Source organism: Solanum dulcamara, chromosome 4, assembly GCF_947179165.1.
Source record: "Solanum dulcamara chromosome 4, daSolDulc1.2, whole genome shotgun sequence".
NCBI classification, from domain to species: Eukaryota; Viridiplantae; Streptophyta; class Magnoliopsida; order Solanales; family Solanaceae; genus Solanum; species Solanum dulcamara.
The window spans coordinates 77,810,370-77,830,608 of record NC_077240.1 but is presented as its reverse complement, the minus strand read 5'-3'; the positions used below and the strand labels follow the sequence as shown (position 1 = coordinate 77,830,608).

General features: G+C 35.1%; 2 protein-coding genes across 2 annotated transcripts; both read right to left on the bottom strand.

Annotated features, from left to right (window-relative positions):
* Positions 1-152: 152 nt before the first annotated feature.
* LOC129887693 (phenylacetaldehyde reductase-like) lies at positions 153-11,451 on the bottom strand. The gene is made up of 6 exons (XM_055962873.1): positions 11,250-11,451; positions 9,972-10,141; positions 8,665-8,856; positions 7,576-7,738; positions 5,379-5,565; positions 153-587 (listed from the first exon to the last, which is right to left on the bottom strand). Exons 1-6 carry the CDS (start codon positions 11,365-11,367, stop codon positions 431-433), a joined length of 987 nt encoding a protein of 328 aa, XP_055818848.1. The 5' UTR covers positions 11,368-11,451; the 3' UTR covers positions 153-430.
* Positions 11,452-14,259: 2,808 nt separating this feature from the next.
* LOC129887692 (cinnamoyl-CoA reductase CAD2-like) lies at positions 14,260-19,279 on the bottom strand. The gene is made up of 6 exons (XM_055962872.1): positions 19,099-19,279; positions 17,921-18,090; positions 16,537-16,728; positions 16,057-16,219; positions 14,865-15,051; positions 14,260-14,683 (listed from the first exon to the last, which is right to left on the bottom strand). Exons 1-6 carry the CDS (start codon positions 19,208-19,210, stop codon positions 14,545-14,547), a joined length of 963 nt encoding a protein of 320 aa, XP_055818847.1. The 5' UTR covers positions 19,211-19,279; the 3' UTR covers positions 14,260-14,544.
* Between the last annotated feature and the right edge of the window lie 960 nt (positions 19,280-20,239).

The window sequence follows — 20,239 nt, the reverse complement described above, 5'->3', positions numbered from 1 at the left end:
GATAATCTGGATTTGGTCTTCTCCTACAAACCAACTCAATAAAACATAACAATGATGTTGTAATCTCTTCTATCAAACCAATCAAAAATAGATACAAATAAGCAACGAGTTTTCGATTCTCTCCTGCACATACAGAGAAAACAAAGCAGAAATAAGAGGAGAAATTCTTGGCGAATGTATATTTTTACACACCATTTTTTCACGAGGTCAAAAATTAAACACCAAACTTACGAAAGACCAATCCATGAAAAAAAAATCCATGAAGATCTCTAGATATAGAAACTAACAAATTTCAACCACGTCTGATCGAAATTTATTAACGGATATAACATTCGACTTCTCAATTCTAAAATTAGCCAAAAGATCAAAAAGATTGTGTGGGGTGGGAGGGCAACATTGTTCAACAACCATAAAACCTTTGAGAAGCCTTTTACATAGCAGATGAGCCTCCAAAAAACTTCTTTTCCTTCAAACTTTCAACAGTTTCTTTGATGCTTTCTTCAAGGGTAGTAAATTCAACACCCAAGCCTTTTGCCTTTTCCCTTGATACTTGATAATTTTGCATCAATGGGTTGTCATCAGCACACCTACAAAGGTTATTTTGAAAAATGCAGTTCAAGCAATTTTTCACTGAAAAGCCAATAGTTCCATATATGTATTCACAAAATCCCAAGCAAAAATGTAGCAACAACAACCCAGTGAAATCCCACAACGTGGGGTCTGGGGAGGGTAGAGTGTACGCAGACCTTACTCCTACCAAGGTAGGACGGACAGTTGTTTCCTGGAGACCCTCGGCTCAATAAAAGCATAAAAAGATGTCAGATAAAGCTAAGAAATTAAAAGCGATAACGGAAAAACAAAAAACAAATAACGAAAGCGACACAGATAAAATATAGTAATTAAAGTATAGAAAGTAATAAATAATAACAAAAATAACAGAAATCAGAGCACACGAAGTTGTAATGCGCTAATGCGCCTACGAATAAGGAAAAATAACGAGACTATGTACTAGTCTTCTACCCTAATGTGGGTCCTCCACACCCTCCTATCTAAGGTCATGTCCTCGGTAAGCTGTAACTGTGTCATGTCCTGTCCAATCACCTTTCCCCAATACTTCTTCGGCCTACCCCTACCTCTTCTGTAACCATCCATGGTCAGCCTCTCACACCTCCGCACTGGGGCATCTGTGTCTCTCCTCTTCACATGCCCAAACCATCTCAATCGCATTTTCCACATCTCCTCTTCACGTGTGTCTCTCCTCAAGCAAAAATGTAGCGACTCTAAGAATTTCGTTTGGAGGCGTTAAATGTGATAACAAAAATATTGTTTTGCATGTCAAAGGTGGATAGTGGATACAAACTAGTACAATATAATATCACTTGGACGTGATAATAAGTATACAAGATGTATTTGAAGTGATTTAGGATCGAAGGAAAACATTAGGGCCAAGCAAAGTTGGAAACTACCCGATAAACTAAAGATTCAAATGAGTATGCACTAGGACCAACTTTGAACAATCGAGTTAGGCTGATAAGGTATCAAATTAAAGCTCTTAGAGGCGTAAAATAAGAATGACTTTATTATGGCATAAAGTATCACAATTTCATAAAAGAGACAGAACAGTTTTAGAATTATTCAGTATTTTTACATATTAAGAAGGAATACATAAGCCAAAGAAGGTTCGCTCGATTAAGTTAAGGCACTGGGTCCCAGCTCGACTCGATCAGAAATCGAGTTGCAGCAAAAAGCCTACCCTTTATGTTACCTTTAAGAGAACACTGAATTGGGTATACATAAAGTTTTCTTGTGGTTACAAAAGAGCTTTCGGGTTGGTGATAGCCAATTCGAGTTTCCCAAAAAAGGAGGACCACTTGATAACCTTCCGTAGTTCGGTGGCTAAGACTCAGATAGACCTTTTACTTCTTAGGAAGGATTATAAAGGTCTGTGCAAAGACTGTAAGGTCATTCCGATAGACAACATTATAACCCAACATAAGCTCTTGGTGATGGATTTAGGGATCAAGATGACGAGAAAGAAGAGGGTCGGGGATGATCGACCTAGGATCAGATGGGGAGTTTAACCACGGCTAGTGCCCTAGAGATGGGAGAGAAATTGAAGGACATGGGGGCTTGGGATAGTAGTGGGGATGCGACCAGTATGTGGGATAGGACGGCTAGTTGTATTAGGGTTGTAGCAAGGGAAGTGTTGGGAGTCTCGATAGGTAGTCGTAGTCGACATCGAGGAGACTGGTGGTGGAATGGAGAAGTGCAAGGAAAGGTGGAAGAAAAGAAGATAGCATACGCGAAGTTGATAAAAAGCACGGATGAGGTGGAGGAGTCGACGAATAAGGAACTTTATAAGATTGCGAGGAAAGAGGCGAAGTCGGTTGTTTCGACGGCAAAAACGACAGCTTTTGAACGCCTTTATGCTGAACTAAAAGAGAAAGGTGGGGATAGGAAATTGTTCAAGCTAGCCAGGGCGCGGGAGAGAAGGGCACGCGATGTGGATCAAGTGAAGTGCATTAAGGACGAGCATGAAAAAGTATTGATAGAGGAGACTCTCATTAAACAGAAATGACAGTCATACTTCCATAAACTTTTGAATGACGTAGGGGACAGAGACTTTGTGTTGGGAGATTTGGAACATATAGGGAGGCATCACAATTTTGGGTATTGCAGGAGTATTAATGTCGAAGAGGTTAAGGGTGTTGTTCGTAGGATGCGCTGGGGAAGAGCAATCGGACCTGACGAGATTCCCAAGAAATTTTGGAAGAGCACGAGCTCGGTAGGTTTGGAGTGGCTGACTAGGTTATTAAATGACATTTTTAAAACGGCAACAATGCCCGAAGAATGGAGGTCGAGCGTAATGATCCCTCTATACAAAAACAAAGGGGATATCCAAAGTTGCAACAACTATAGAGGTATCAAGCTACTAAGTCATACTATGAAACTGTGGGAAAGAGTGGTGGAGATGAGGGTGAGGAGTGGCGTGTCTATTTCAGAGAACCATTTCGGATTTATACCGGGACGCTCAACTACAGAAGCCATCCATCTTATGAGGAGACTGGTGGAGCAGTATAGGGAGAGAAAGAGGGACTTGCATATGGTATTCATCGACCTAGAAAAGGCCTACGATAAAGTTCCAAGAGAGATACTAGGGAGATGTCTGGAGGCTAAAAATGTACCTGTGGCATACATTAGGGTGATCAAGGACATGTATGAGGGAGCCAAAACTAGGGTAAGGACAGTAGGAGGGGACTCAGAGCACTTCCCAATTGTGATGGGGTTACATCAAGGATCAGCTCTTAGTCCGTTTTTATTTGTCTTGGTGATGGATGGATTGACACGACAAATTCAAGGTGAAGTGCCTTGGTGTATGCTTTTCGCGGATGATATAGTCTTGATCGATGAGACTCGTAGCGGAGTTAATGCTAAGCTGGAGGATTGAAGACATACCTTAGAGTCTAAAGGGTTTAAGCTGAGTAGGACCAAGACAGAGTACTTAGAGTGCAAGTTCAGTGAGATACCTCGGGAGGTTGGCGTGGAAGTTAGGCTTGGTGCCCAAGCCATCCAAAAGAGAAGTAATTTCAAATATCTTGGGTCTATCATGCAAGGCAGTGGGGAGATTGGCGATGATGTCACACATCGTATTGGGGCAGGGTGGATGAAATGGAGGCTCGCTTCTGGAGTGCTATGCGACAAAAAGGTGTCACCACAACTTAAGGGCAAGTTCTACAAAGTGGTGCTTAGACCGGCTATGTTGTATGGGGCAGAGTGTTGGCCAGTTAAAATCTCTCACATTCAAAAGATGAAAGTTGTCGAGATGAGAATGTTGAGATGGATGTGTGGCCACACCAGGAGCGAAAGAATTAGAAATGAGGTTATTCGGGACAAGGTGGGAGTGGTCTCAGTGGAAGACAAGATGCGGAAAATGCAACTGAGATGGTTTGGGCATGTGTAGAGGAGAGACATAGATGCCCCAGTGAGGAGGTGTGAGAGGTTGGCCATGGATGGCTACAGAAGAGGTAGGGGTAGGCCGAAGAAGTATTGGGGAGAGGTGATTAGACAGGACATGGCGCAGTTACAGCTTACCGAGGACATGACCTTAGATAAGACGGTGTGGAGGACCCACATTAGGGTAGAAGGCTAGTACATAGTCTCGTTATTCTTTCCTATCCGTAGGCGCATTAGTGAGTTACAACTTCGTGTACTCTCATTTCTGGTATTTCTGTTATTATTTATTACTTTCTGTACTTTGATTACTCTATTTTATCTGCGACACTTTTGTTATTTATTTTCATATATTGCTTTGAATTTCTTAACCTTATCTGACCCCTTTTTATACTTTTTTTTAGCCGAGAGTCTCTCAGAAACAACCGTCCTATCTTGGTAGGAGTAAGGTCTGCGTACAATCTACCCTCCCCAGACCCCACGTTATGGGATTTCACTAGTTGTTGTTGTTGTTGTATTTAGAATCACTGGCAAGGATAGTCCAACCAAGAAAGAATAGGGAATCTATGGGCATTGTCTGGTTCAAGTTAGTGATTTGCAAGCACTCGGATATAAGTTGCATATAATCAAAGAGCATTCAATTTATGAATGACTCGGAGTGGATACGCAAACATCATATTAAGGCAACACTAAGAGATTGAAATCACACTGATCAAATTTGACAGTATATCGCCCTTTACACATTTTAAGATTTCATTCAGAATAACACTAGCTTCTCCATTGTCCTTTTTTTTTTGAAACTGAAAAAAAAGAAAAGAAAGGACACACGAGACAATGGAGAAGCTAGTGTCCCCTCTCTCTCTCTCTCTCTCTCTCACACACACACACAAAGTGAACAAGAATCAATCTACACATTCAACAGAAAACACTATCAACATATTCATCTAACCACATAGCACATTTGTGTGATCAAAGCTCAATATAGAAGTTCCATCACAAGCAAAAATAGACTTAGAGCCCGTTTGGATTGGCTTTAAGTTGGTCAAAACCAACTTAAAGCCTCTTTTTAGCTTTTGGACGTGTTTGCCTAATGCTAACTTTAAGCCATAAAGTTCTTAAAGTCAGTCAAAAATGAAAAGTTAGGATTTCTAACTTTTTTTTCCTAGTACTTAAAGCCATTTTGTTTGACCATAAAAATTACTTTTATATCCCTTATATTTTAACTAAATTCCCAAACTACCCTTTTTATTCTTTTAACCCTAAAATTCAAACACTTATTTTCAACATAAGCACTTTTATCCAAACACTCAACTGTTTATTTATAAAAATAACTTTCAACACTTCAAAGTTCTAAAAATACTTCATACCTAAAAGTTACTTTTTTAAGCCCATCCAAACGGGATCTTATTCTTTATATGAATACTTACTTTTCTGGAAGTTGCATCGTAGGATAAAGGTCACGCAATATCTTCAATATATCAGAATAGTGTGCAACTCTCTCAACCATCAAGTATCTCCCATTAGCTGAAGGGTTCTCAAATGCAAGAATATGTGCATTTGCAACATCTTTCACATTAACCCACCCAAAAGAGGCGTTTGGGTATGTCTCAGCACCTACATAGCATGGAAAAATGAAAATTCAAAATGATGAAAAGAACGGTTAACATCCATATGAGCAAACAGATTTCAATACAACAACAACAACAACCCAGTGAAATCCCACAACGTGGGGTCTGGGGAGGGTAGAGTGTACGCAGACCTTACTATCAAGGTAGGACGGCTGTTTTCTGGAGACCCTCGGCTCAATAAAAGCATAAAAAGATGTCAGATAAGGTGAAGAAATTATAAGCGTTATGGGAAAAACAAAAAACAAATAACGAAAGCGTCACAGATAAAATAGAATATTCAAAATATAGAAAGTAATAAATAATAACAAAAATAACAGAAATACAGAAATCAGAGCACACGAAGTTGTAACTCACTAATGCGCCTACGGATAGGAAAGAATAACGAGACTATGTACTAGCCTTTTACCCTAATGTGGGTCCTCCACACCGTTCTATCTAAGGTCATGTCCTCGGTAAGCTGTAACTGTGCCATGTCCTGTCTAATCACCTCTCCCCAATACTTCTTCGGCCTACCCCTACCTCTTCTGTAACCATCCATAGCCAGCCTCTCACACCTCCACACTAGGGCATCTGTGTCTCTCCTCTTTACATGCCCAAACCATCTCAGTCGCATTTCCCACATCTTGTCTTCCACCGAGGCCACTCCCACCTTGTCCTGAATAGCCTCATTTCTAATCATGTCGTTCCTGGTGTGCCCACACATCCATCTCAACATTTTCATCTCGGCAACTTTCATCTTTTGAACGTGAGAAGTCTTAACTGGCCAACACTCCACCCCATCAACATAGCCGATCTAACCACCACTTTGTAGAACTTGCCCTTAAGTTTTGGTGGCACCTTCTTGTCGCATAGCACTCCGGAAGCGAGCCTCCATTTCATCCATCCTACCCCAATACGATGTGTGACATCATCATCAATCTCCCTGCTGTCTTGCATGATAGACCCAAGATACTTGCAACTACTTCTCTTTTGGATGGCCTGGGCACCAAGAATAACTTCCACGTCCACCTCCTGAGGTGTCTCACTGAACTTGCACTCTAAGTACTCTGTCTTGGTCCTACTCAGCTTAAACCCTTTAGACTCCAAGGTATGTCTCCAATCCTCCAACTTAGCGTTAACTCCGCTACGAGTCTCATCGATCAAGACTATGTCATCCGCGAAAAGCATATACCATGGCACCTCACCTTGAATTTGTCGCGTCAATCCATCCATCACCAAGGCAAATAAAAATGGACTAAGAGCAAACATATTTCAATATCGTAAGAAAAAAGGGAAAAAGGAAAAGCACAAGTTAATGACCTACTAATGCATTTTCATCATTTATATCCTCTACCTCAATTGTTCTGTTCTGTTTAGTTTAGTCTTTGATTGAAATTTAAACTTATATAGGTATATTACTTAAGAACTCTTCTAGTTAAAGGAAAAACACATTAACAAGAGACTTCACCTCTAGTTCAATAAGCATATCACCCAACCATCATCTTTTGCATAAACAGTAGTTTCCATAGAACCACCTGTTGTCTAGCCCCTCAACCCTGTATCTTCTGCATTCGGGCCAAAGCAACAGGAAAACACCCAACTTGAACAAAAAGACAAAAAGGACCAGTATTTTGGATGAATTACTCTCAAATTTAACCCATTATTATATGCCATAAGAGAGTGGATGTTCTCGTCATATTCATATTAGGAGGATGATCCATCTAGTTTAGTTAAATTATTTGGAAAAATCTAACTAGGTTGACCAGCAAGACAAAGATCTTTTTCCTTGTCCTTGCAGATGACCTTCTCCTTACCTCTGATTATGGCATCGGTATTCGTCTACTTATGTTGACCATAAAGCAAAAAAGTACAACATATATGTTCTGCCTTGGCATTGCGCACAGCCTCAGCCTTGGCGCTCCACATGACCTTGGTATTCCATTTGTAAGATTTAAACATTTCCTAGCCATTTGACCTCACTAAATAAATCTAACTAATTGAAGTTTAAAAAACATACCATTTACCAAGCTCAAGACTGCAGCAGAACTGGTATTAAGTGTAGGCTGTAACAAAGGACCAATAACCATAGCAGGGTTTATTACAACCATATCAATGCCTTTATCCTTCACAAACTTCCATGCAGCATCCTCAGCCAATGTCTTTGAGAGGACATACCAGAGCTAAATGGAAACAGGAGAAAAGAGAGATGTCAACAATTGAAATCTAGGAAAGAAAAAAGGGGGGTCAACTTATTTTTATCCATCCTTAGTCCCTCACCCCCCCCCCCCACTTTATTGAAGCCCAGGCCAAGAAGAGTGGAGATCCCCAAAATATGTGAGTGCTTTATTTACACATGCAAACAAAACGAGGCCACTTACAGGACACATTGCAACTAATATCATAGCTTTCAATCATAACAGATCAATGTGACATATAAAACAGATGATATAAGCGACCAAGATTAGATGACTCATTATACTTGAAAATTTATTGAAACTGCATAGCTTTAAAACACACATCTCCAGAAAGAAGTGTCTTCCTAATACTACGCCAACAAGAGAAGTGCTTGGATGAACACCTAAAAGTAAGAAATTATCAAAAACTTAAGTTGACATAACTGCAAAATAAAAACTTATGATATTAATAAGAATTAGTCAGTGACAAAAAGCACTCAGAAATTCTTTAAATTGGATTAGCTAGTCATGTTGTCAAGAACCACGGTTAATGAGCTCTTGTTGATTTAAAATAAGAGAATTGTGTCTGGTCCTCCTTACATCCATACCAATACCAAACCATGGTAAAAATAACTTTAGGCAAAGTGCATCTAATTCATCACAAATCTGGATAGCACTTATACAGATTATATTTTGTTACAAATGTTTTAAGGTAACACGTCAGGCTTCTAATTTAAAACTTTTGTAGATCCCAGCGTTCCCAGCTCCCACATTTATGCAATTGTATCGCGCTTTACTTTGGCAAGAGAGACATTGACCACAAATATTATAAAACATGCAATAATGGTAAGACTAGCCAGAATTCTATGGGTAATACCTTCATTTGTCTTTGAATGTGCTCAAAAAGAAAGAAGAAGAAAATATATGCACACCTGCTTTTCTTTGCAGTAGTCTGGACTAGTCCACCAGCTCTCATCAACCACAACCTCAGGTGTCCGAGGCTGACCACTATAAGCAACTGCAGCTATGGAAGATGTTAAAACAACTCGTTTTACTGATGGTGCTTTGGCACATGAACCGAGAAGATTGAGCGTTCCCTTAACAGCAGGATCAAGTAATTCAGCCTGAAATAAGGGCAGATGTAGAGTTGATTTGAAACAGGAACCAACTCTAGAAGGACAAACAAACTAACTTACTTTAAGTACCATTGAAAGCAAGTCGGATGTCGGTTTCGTAAAATGGCTACCATTAACATTTTACACATTTCAATTTCTAGAGAACCTGATTAATCTTATGTGACTACCAAATGTGAACTATATCAACTAGTAAAAGTCCATAAACAAGCTCCATAATAATATTACAAAAATCTTAAACTTCATAATTACACATCAAGTACATTGAAAGGAGAAAATAGTTATTCTAATAGCTGTATGCTATAATTTAATTATTCTCTCATGATGTTCAAGCCACTGTCGCAACTTTTACTTTAAGGAGGTGATCCCTACTCACTGTAAACTTTCCTCAATCAACCATATAGTTTTATAACCACTAAACATGAGTTGATCCAGAGCAGAGAGTGGACTGTCAAGGAGAACATAATTCAAAATTTTCTCACACTTTCTATTAGGTGCTTAATATATTTTGAGAATTTCACTCTAGTAGGATGTAACAACTAACTTAATTTACAAGAGGGAAGAAGTACCAATGATGAAAGGATTTCTTGAAACTAGCTAAACTGTCACAGCTTTCTATCGTATTCTATTTTTTACACAATCTAAGATTTATTTACTAAACAGCCAAGCATACAAAAGGAACTTGAAAGAAGAAGAAAATATAGTGAAACTTCAAACGGAAAAAGAGAAAGAAAGGAATACAAGGGGGACCGGGCAAATGAAAAAATAAACAGGAGCAGAGTAAATGAAAATGCAAGTTATATAGTATATGATTCAAAGAAACAGGACACATGTTATGGTTCATCACCATAGCATCTAGCTACTTTAATGTACCAGAAGGTTCATTTGTCACTTGTGTTATCCGAAGCAGAAGACTTGTCTTTGATGAATAGCAAGTGAAATTGAGTTTGTGATAACTAAAGTTACTTGATATTAAGCTAATAAAGATGCTCACTGCCATACTTCTATCAATATCTAGAAACCGACATTATACTTTGGACTTCTTTCAGCACTACTTAGAATGAAAGTAAGCTGTTCAAAATCAGATTCACGAGAACGGAAAGGACCTGTGGGTCTGTAACAGAGTAGTAAAAAGGAGATGCTGTATGGAATACACCTTCACATCCATCAACTACAGCGTCAAATGAACCTTCTTCTAACAGATTTGCTTTGAACAAGTGAAGCCTCTCCTTGGCCCCACCAAGAGAAAGCAAGTGCTGCGTTTTCTTGGGATCATCTGCAGGAAAAATCACAATGCATTCAATACATAAGCAGTAACTATGACCTATAGCACGGGCATAGAAGTTGACATCTAATTTTTCCGTTATTCAACTCTTAAAATAAGCGGAGAACTGAAAGTTCAAGTTCCCTTGATGACCGAAACAAGATCAACCTTATGATTTTTTTTCTTTACTACACTGAATTTATCTAATGAGTTGCTAAAAGGAGAAAAATACACTCTAAATCTCATGATGGGATTGTCTCAAAATATCTAAAATCTCTCCAAATCAATACAGGCATAGCTAAGAACACAATACAATGGAAGAAAAAGGATTTGACAGCTGGCCCGAACACCACGGTTATAAGAAAAAGAAAAATCACATGGTTGGCCACTTGACCTGAATTAAGATAAAGAAAAAAAAGTGTATCCCTCTATAAGGGGCCGTTTGGTATGAGGGATAAGGAATAATAATCTCAAGATAAAATGCACTATTATTTCATCCTATGTTTGGTTAGGGGTATCAGTTAGTTCCTAGATTATTTATGCCAATCATTATTTATCCTACAATGATGGAAAAAGTCATCTCATATATATATGGTGGAATGACTTTGTCTACATCATCCCCATTCCAAACAACCCATAATAGTTTAAGCTTTTCGACGAGACAGTTAAAATAATCCAACAAACAATCTCCGGATATCAAAAAGCATATGATCTTCATAACCCAAAATTCCAGGATCCAAACAACCCAAGACGATCATAAACACAACATATCAATTGCATAACACACAAAAAAAACAACATTTTTCTGCCATTTTTTTCCCCAAGAATCAATACCCACAACAAAAAATCACAAACCCATATCTCCCATTTCTCCATCAAATGAATCCAAACCCAAATGACCCAGAAAAAAAAAACCGCATTTTCCTAGTATATCAACTGCATGGCACACACAAAACAACATTCTTCTGCCATTTTTTCCCAAAAACCAAATCCAAGAATCAACACCCACAACAAAAAATCACAAACCCATATCCCTATTTCTCCATCAAATGAATCCAAACCCAAATAACCCAGAAAAAAAACTGCATTTTCCGAAAACAGAAAGAGAAAAGGTACAAACTTGGATCACGAACAGAAGCCTTAACAGTATAACCACGATGTAGCAAGAATTTGACGAGCCATGAAGCTATGTAACCTGAAGCTCCTGTTACACATACAGTTTTCGCTGCCAGACTCATTTCTCTAAAGGAAAAAAAACAGAGCAAAAAGAGAAAAAAACAGAGAAAATGTGCAATATTTTGTTTTGGTATAAAGAATTGATGGGAAAAAAATAATTTGAGAGATTATCCTTAAAATTAGCCACCTAATGTTGTTTTCCTTTCTTAGGTAGTTTCTAGGTATAGGTACTCTCCAATTTAATTATTTTTTTTGGGAAAATTTTAAAAAATATACCGTTCAATATAAAATATTACGTCATTTAACTTTATAAATAATATTATTTGTGTCGTTTCAAAAAGAATGATTCTTTTTAGTATGTTTCAAGAAGAATGACTTCTTTTTTTTTTAACAACATTTTAATTTCTACTAGCCACGTGATATGTTTAAGGATATAAGATTAAAGAGTATTTTGGTACATTTGACATAACTTTAACTTAGAACCACATAATTGAAAAGTTCTCTTTATTTTCTTAAATTTCGCACCAAGTCAAATTAGGTCATTCTTTTTTAATGAGATTATATAATATTATATATGACAAAAAACATTATATATAATATATCAATCTTATTTCAATTTGTGTGTATTTTCATTTATCTATTAGATAGTTAAGATAATCATATAAAATATGTCATCTCCTTTTAATACATACATTGATTTCAAGTAGAAAATGTCTGGAGTTTTACGGCTTACTAACGCAGATGTGTATTATTAAAGAAAAATATCATATTTTATGTGCTTGACTTAACTATTTAATAGATGGATAAGAATACACACAAAACATAAATCAAAATTTAAATAAAAAATGTCTACTTGAAACATTTTATTAGAAAGTTAAGGTGTTTAATTAAAACAAAGTTTAAAAAAAATTTAAGAGGCTAGTTATATATTAAGTCAATTATCTTTGTGTAGGATTCTTATAATATAAGTGTGTGTGATTTTAAATTGGGAATTATTTTCAGTTGAATTACTCCATAATTATAGTCGTTTTAGTGTCTTTATCATTGGAGTAAACGTTTTTTTGAAAATAAGTGAATTATGTATGATATCCATGTTAATTTTCTTAAGCAATGTAAATGAGTATGTGAATTTTGCTTAAATAAGATAGGATAGGACTAGGAGTACCACACTATAGTTTTATTTTCCTTTTTTTTATTAACTTTTATTTTCCTTTTTTTTATTAACTTGATACATCTCATCAACAAGAATATCAAATAATTTTGTGCACTAAGACTATAATAAATAAATAAAAAAATACTTTAACCTCAAAAAGAAAAATTATTTACAAGCGACTATCCCCTTATTTTTATACTCCCCTGTTTTTAACTGTTAATTCAGATTTACTGCTTGATATCATCGGAATATCTCTTTCTCTCCCTCCCTCTCTCTCTCTCCCTCTCTCTCTCTCTCTCTCTCTCTCTCTCTATATATATATATATATATATATATATATATATATATATATATATATATAACTGACAGTGTTTCAATGAAAAACCTGTTTAATTACTGTTTGATGCCATCAAATATATAGATACCATCAGAGTATATTATATATACTTCGATTATATCAAGAAAGAAGAAGCAGTGAATCAGCGAATAGAACAAGGGGCAGTCGCATAAATAGTTTGGGTTGTAGGTCTAATCAGGGTAAATATATTAGGTTGAGTCCAATTTAAATAAATATTTGGGAAACTTACATAAATATACTATATTAAGAAAATATTTACAATTTATAGCAATAATATTTTTTCACTAGATACGTATAATACAATTTTAATACAGTTTTAATGAATATCAACGAGAATAATTTATAAAACTCATATAATACAAGTTTTATTCATGGATAATATACTTATCACACTTTAATACACTTATAATATATTGTGTCAATTTCTTACCAAACAAGTATAATATATTTTAAAACATTTATAATACATTTATATTGCATTCATAATTCACTTTTAATATATGACAGATATATCATAATAATGTTATGTATTACTATAGATGGTAATAAATAAAAATTATCGCTAAAATCAGTAATTATTTATTAAAAAGTGTTCTTCCTGATAATTTTTCCGAATTATTTTGTTTAATAGGCCCAATTTGTATAGTTTTCCCTAAGAAAATTACCTAATGTTTTTTGTCTATGATAAAACTTAAATCTAAAACCTCATGATTTCATTTCATTAACCATCAGGAAACATCCTTGATTTTTTCAGCTTCTTGTGATTCGCTTATCGTTTTATTAATTTGTGCTTTAGTTCCCCAATTATAGAAATAAATTAATCATTTGTACTCCATCCATTCCATTTTACTTAGTCCCTAAATTAAAAATTGATGTTTTGTTTTATTTGTCCATTTTAACAATTCATTTGAGTTTTATTACTTTATTTCTTAATGATGTCTAAAACTTTTGCGGCTCAACTAATCTGAATTCATGCGAGCTAATTTCCCTTTGCTAAGAAATATGTAAAAGCACATGTAATACACTATTTAAAAATCCTTTAGTTATTCATACAACATCAATACTTGATAAAGTATTTATTCCGATTTAAAATACCTCGGGCGGAGGGTGGGGGCGGTGGGGCGTTCATGGTATTTTCTGCATTTTCCCTCAAGTGAAATATGATAAATGGCATTCCTATAAGATTTCATTGTATGCATTTAGCAACAAATGTTGCCAAATGTCAAATTGCTTAATATGAAAATGATACAAGTTTAGAACAAAGTACATCAATTACAAAGAGTAAGAAAAAGCAAGACATGATACCAGTATGAGATAGTAGGTACCTCATGAAATAATTGAAATGCGCTTATGTCAACCTGTACACCTCATCATTATTAAAAAGAGAAGAACATACAGAAACATCATGGTACTGTTCTTGCACAAACATAAACAGGCCAAATGCACATTTAATAGTAGGATGCTAAATATTATAACAAACACATATGACTTCCAAATTCAAAAGATAACATGGCTTAAAAGTAGCTTTAACAGACCAAGATAACCGTCGATACAAGGGATGCAAGCTATTTCTACTACATCCACGAAGCATTTACACCATTAAAATTCTGGATCACAAAACGATATTATATCAATCTTTTCAAGGGATGGTGGACATTAACGATATTATATCAAAATACAGAAGCTTGTTCTCTAAAATTTGCAGATTCATTCACAAGGCTGTGCATCTCAATAAAATTTCTTCTCTTTCAAGCTTTCAGAAGTTTCTTTGATGCTTTCAGCCAAGGGAGTGAATTCAACACCCAATTGTTTGGCTCTTTCGATGTTAACCTGGTACTTTGGTGGAAATGGCTTATCATCAGCACACCTGGAGAGTTTGATCGAAAACTTTGAGCCAGAAACAATTTCAAGAAATAAACCGTATGAATGCAGCTACTAGATGCCAAACTTTACGTATTTGGAGCATGCTCTAACTACTTTGTGAAACATCATAAGTTAACATCAAAGATGCACATTTCACGAAGGTATTACACGAAACAGAAACTTACTTTTCTGGAAGCTTCATTGTAGGGTAAAGCTCCCGTAATATCTTTACTATCTCAGAGTAGTGTGCAACTGACTCAACCATTATATATCTACCATTAGCTGAAGGGTTTTCAAATGCTAGAATATGTGCGAGGGCAACATCTTTCACATTAACCCATCCAAGTGTAGCATTTGGGTATGTTTCAGAACCTGCAGTAAGAAAAATGAAACTTTACCATGAATTCCGACACAATGTAAGTAATATGAACAGGACAAAAATAAAAACAAACTATATTGAAATTAGGAGGAAGCACAATGGCAAACAGGGAGGGAAACTAGTTACTCCGTCCAATACAAATCCAAATAAATAGGAACTTTCTATATGGGACTTCAAATAATATTTTTTATAAACCTTTTTCAGTCAAATTCATTTTATATTTAAATTTAACATTTGAAGCAATTTCTCAATCATATTAACATTTTAACTATCGATTTGGAAGTCACATGCACTACTAATTTAATCCAGGTGAATCAAATTACATCTTACACTAAAAACTTCATTCATCTCCATTCATTTTCAATTGGCAGAGATCATAAGAACACAGTGCAAGTAGGAGCTGGAATTTATACAATAAATTGTACGAAAGAACTGAACCACAACAAAACCGTAGTAGTGTGATTTGACCAAAATGTAAATAAATTCCTCCTAAAAAGATCATATCCAAATAAATGAGCAATAGTTATCACTTATCAGAGGTGAGCCAGTGGCATGCAGAAACAAAGTTGAAGTATCGTGTAGACCTATACATACTACCACCAAAGAAATAAATTACTTAAGTCATTATTAAGTAAAATTAAAAAGGTGCTTTGAGCTCATTGCAAATGAAAAAAGACAGAAATATTTAAACATATTATGAATCACTGTAAAATTAGTATCTGCAATATTTACTCTTCAAGATTGAAGAAAGATATTGTAAGTAAAATGGTACAAAGTAGACCTATTTAAATTTTCTGAGTTATCAGAATCAACAGAAATAGACATTTATTTGTCAGATATGTCTTGAAGAGAAACTTCAGGAAAACGGTAAGGTAACTAATCATGATCCCTTTTCTTTTTTTTCCCTTCAAAAATCATAAAGGATGAGTCAAAAATAATACAACTAGGTTCAGATGACAATATCAAAGACAAATCAGCTGCTTTAAGATCAAGCATACCATTTAGCAATTGTAAGATGGCAGCACAACTTGTATTGAGTGTTGGTTGTAACAAACCACCTATAACCATTGCTGGGTTTATTGTAACCATATCAAAAGCTTTCTCTTTCACAAACTTCCACGCAGCATCCTCGGCCAATGTCTTCGAAAGCACATACCAGAGCTGGTAAAAGCAACAAAGGATGCGTCCATAGTTAGCTCCACAAACCCCAAAAGTGCTATCACCAGGAAATAATTGTATTTCAAAAACATTGAATTTTTTATTCATTGACCTCTTTAAGTTTTTTTCAAATCAGACAAAAAAAATTGCAAAACTATAATATCACAATGGCGTCAAACCCCCAGCCTCTATTAGAGAAGCAATGCAATTGACCACTGTACTAGAAAGCACGTGTTGCCAAAAAATTTTATATTATATTGCTCAAGAGATTATGCAAACAACTGTGCTACAGATGGAAAATGAAAAGTCCAGTAAAGCACCTGTGATTCTCTGCAAAAGTCAGGATCTGACCACCATGTCTCATCAACCACCACTTCAGGCGTTCTTGGCTTGCCATTGAAAGCAACTGCTGCAACAGATGATGTCAAAACCACTCTTCTAACAGATGCTGTCTTTGCAACTGATCCAAGAACATTAAGTGTCCCCTTCAGAGCAGGATCAATCAGCTCCACCTGCACGTTAACAGTAGGGCTAATCCATTACATCAACAGCTGGAAAAAACAAAAACTAGAACAGAGAAATAGGACCGACAGATCCAAGACGACTACAGCCAGTTTCGTAGGTAAGATTTTCTTACATTTAACTAGTAAAGGTGAACAACAGTAATCCGTTATGACGGTATCTTAAAATACAGCACTATAGCTCAGTATTGTCAAAGGCGCGCTTAGGCGCTGAAGCGAGGCTCAAAACGTGTTGAGTGCTTCACCTTGCTTAGTGTGCATTTTAGTGTTGTCATCAAGGCTTCAAGGCATACTAACCTCTTCTAAAGAGGCGGCACTAAACAATTGATGTTTCATCTTATCGTAAAAGAATTTCAATTTCTTGTTAAAAAAAATTTCATTCATGCTTATCATCATTAGTCTAGGACTAATCGTATATATTTGTATTTTTTCTCCCTTTGGGCCTTTTTGCATTAAAGTCCATGCTTTATTCGCCCTTTGCGCCTAAAGCCTCAACAAATAAGTTTTTTGCACTTTTTTGCTTTTGACAAGACCACTATAGATAATATAGCTTTGATAGCTCTTGCTTAACTATTTAACTCCCAAGTCCAATCGACATTTTAAGTCTTTCTGTGTCAGTATGCACTACGAAAAGATTTTACTAAGCGAATTCAGAGGCAACAGTTTATGCAGGACTTCAAGTCATTTACTAAGCGAATTCAGAGGCAACAGTTTTATCAGAGAACTGAAGCACTTTCCTCGGTATCTTTTATGTGAAGACATATCAAGTAGATATTGACTGACTCGTGCATACAATAGGAAGTAATCAGAAAATGGTACTCGGTAAAATAACTCCTTCATCTAGATAATATTTCTACATCCCAATTTATGTGGTTCTATATGAATGGGCTCAAAGTTAAAGAAAGAAAAAATTTTGAAACTTGTAGTCTAATACAAGCATTAGACACTTGTGTGACGATAAATCAACTCATTAAAGGATAAAATAAGAAAAGATCTGTCACCTAAATTGGGACAGAGAAGTACAATAATAATTTGAAGAATTATCTCTGTATAAATAGCAGAAAGAACAGATATTTGTGAATAACAAAGTAAGGCTACAACAAGACTAACTACGAAATTCCAAAGATCAAGCTTGCAAAAGTAGCCATCAAAACCATATTTATCAGGAGAATGAGTGAGTAACCTGTGGATCTTTGACTCCATGATAAAAAGGAGATGCTGTATGAAATACACCTTCACACCCATCAACAACAGCATCAAAGGAACCTTCTTCCAGCAGGTTTGCTTTGAACAAGTGGAGTCTCTCCTTAGCTCCATCAAGGGATGTCAAGTGATCTGTCTTTTTTGGATCACCTACAGGTGGATTCAAATAAAAAAACGATTATTACATTAATATGACAAAATAGAAAAGCACTAAGGAGGTAGTTGGCTAAGTTTATAAGTTGTCAAACTAGTTTATAAACACTTTGGCTTACCTACAGATTTAGGGCATAATCAAACCATCTTTCGCTAACTCAATACTAAAAGAATTATTACATCGGATTGTAAGTCTCCTTGAGACTAGGATATTTCGAAAAGAGCCTCTCTATCCCCAAAAGGTAGGTGTAAGGTCTGTGTACATTCTACCCTCCCCAGAACCCATCTTGTCAGATTACACCGAGTATGTTGTTGTTGTTGATTGTAAGTCTCCTTCTTACCATCCAATAATTAATAAATATAAAATTATCAAACCAGTCATTCTCAAAGAAAATTATCAATCAGCTTCGATCATTGTATGAATCCACGCATTTGGAGGTCTATATAGGGCATAATCAAACCATCTTAGGCTAATTCAATACTAAAAGAATTATTACATCGAATTGAAAGTCTCCTTGAGCCAAGGAAATTTCGGAAGAGCCTCTCTACTTAGTGCACATGCAGATCGGTGCACATTCTACATCTCCAGATCTCACTGGTCGGACTACACCTGAGTATGTTGTTGTTATTGTTGATTATAAGTCTCCTTCTTACCCTCCAATAATTAAACAAATATAAAATTATCAAACCAGTCATTCTCAAAAAACTATTTAAACAGTCAAAAGTAAAAAAAATTAAAACAAACCCAGAAACAAAACTTAAGTATCAACAATTGGAATGATCTAGAGCTTTCAATACTCTTCACAAAAAAATTTAGCCCTAGGCCCTAGCTTATCTTACAAAACTAAAATTATACAAATTGAACACCAAAATCATTCAAATGTGTATATGTAATGAAAAAACAAAAAGATCACAAATGATCAGATAACTTCAGGATCAATTTTTCAGTATTCTTTTCAAGTGAAAATGAATTAAAAAAAAATTAGAGAGAGAGAGAGTACAAACTGTGATCGCGAACAGTAGCTTTAACAGTATAACCACGCTGCAGCAAAAACTTCACCAACCATGAAGCAATGTAGCCTGAAGCTCCTGTTACACACACAGTTTTCGTCGCCATTTTTCTCTCTCTCAAAATCTTCACCTACTACCAACCCACTTTGAAGAGTGAACGGTGTGAAGGCCAACAAAAACTGTATTTATAGGAAACGATAAATAGTCGGTTTGTTTTCTATTACTCAACCCTTATTGAATTGATAATGACTTTATTAATAGTGTTTTCGAGTCTTTCGCAATGACTAAGTTGGACAGATTCGAGATCAATTTTTTTAGTCTATCACATAGTTGTTTAGTACGATTTACATTTACTGAATTAAAATTATGACATAAGTTATAGCGATTGTGGATTATCTCAAAAAAAAAAATTAAAAAATGTTATAAAATTTTAAATTTAATTATTACTATTTTATTACTCTATTCATATCAAAATAAATGCCACTTAATTCATTTCATATCTATTAAATACTAATAATAAATAAAATATAGTTTACTAAAACACCTTTTTATATATATAGATATTTGTTGAGAATTGAGCAGTATTAAGAAGAAAATATATATATATATATATATAATATAGTTTACTAAAATACTTTTTTTGGCGGGTATTTGTTGAGAATTCAGCGGTATTAAGAAATTATAGTTATTTAATATAAGGGTATGATTAGAAATATGTTACTAAGTTTTGTATTGAATTTCTAAGTTGACACTTGTTTTGAGATAATATTTTTTTATTAAGGTGATATTTGTTTTGAAAAAAATGCAGAAATAGCTATTAAATAATAAAGTTAGTATGAAAATAAAATAATAAAAATAATTAATTTATTAAAATAAAGTATTTATTTTTTAATTTTTTTTCTTCGTTCTTTTTTAATTGTCATGTTGTGCTTTTTGAGAGTTAATTTGACTAGTTTTTAAAGCTAAAATTAGATAACATCAATTTAATGTTTTAAAATAAAATTTTACATATTTAAAACTTATAAAAAAAAGTACTTCAAATTACAATTTTTTTTTAAATCAATATAATGAAAAAATACATCTTAAAATATTAGTCAAAACTCATATAGTTTGGCACTAAAAAAAAAGGAAATTG

Excerpts from the sequence above, each read along its gene's own strand:
- LOC129887692 (XM_055962872.1), bottom strand. The coding sequence starts at position 19,210 with ATGGCGACGAAAACTGTGTGTGTAACAGGAGCTTCAGGCTACATTGCT. Across the intron at positions 18,091-19,098 it reads AGCTACTGTTCGCGATCACA|GTGATCCAAAAAAGACAGAT; the intron begins GTTTGTACTCTC and ends ATCCACCTGTAG. Across the intron at positions 16,220-16,536 it reads ACTTTTGCAGAGAATCACAG|CTCTGGTATGTGCTTTCGAA; the intron begins GTGCTTTACTGG and ends TGCTTTTACCAG.
- LOC129887693 (XM_055962873.1), bottom strand. The coding sequence starts at position 11,367 with ATGAGTCTGGCAGCGAAAACTGTATGTGTAACAGGAGCTTCAGGTTAC. Across the intron at positions 8,857-9,971 it reads ACTCTGTTACAGACCCACAG|GCTGAATTACTTGATCCTGC; the intron begins GTCCTTTCCGTT and ends CCCTTATTTCAG. Across the intron at positions 7,739-8,664 it reads ACTACTGCAAAGAAAAGCAG|CTCTGGTATGTCCTCTCAAA; the intron begins GTGTGCATATAT and ends GTTTCCATTTAG.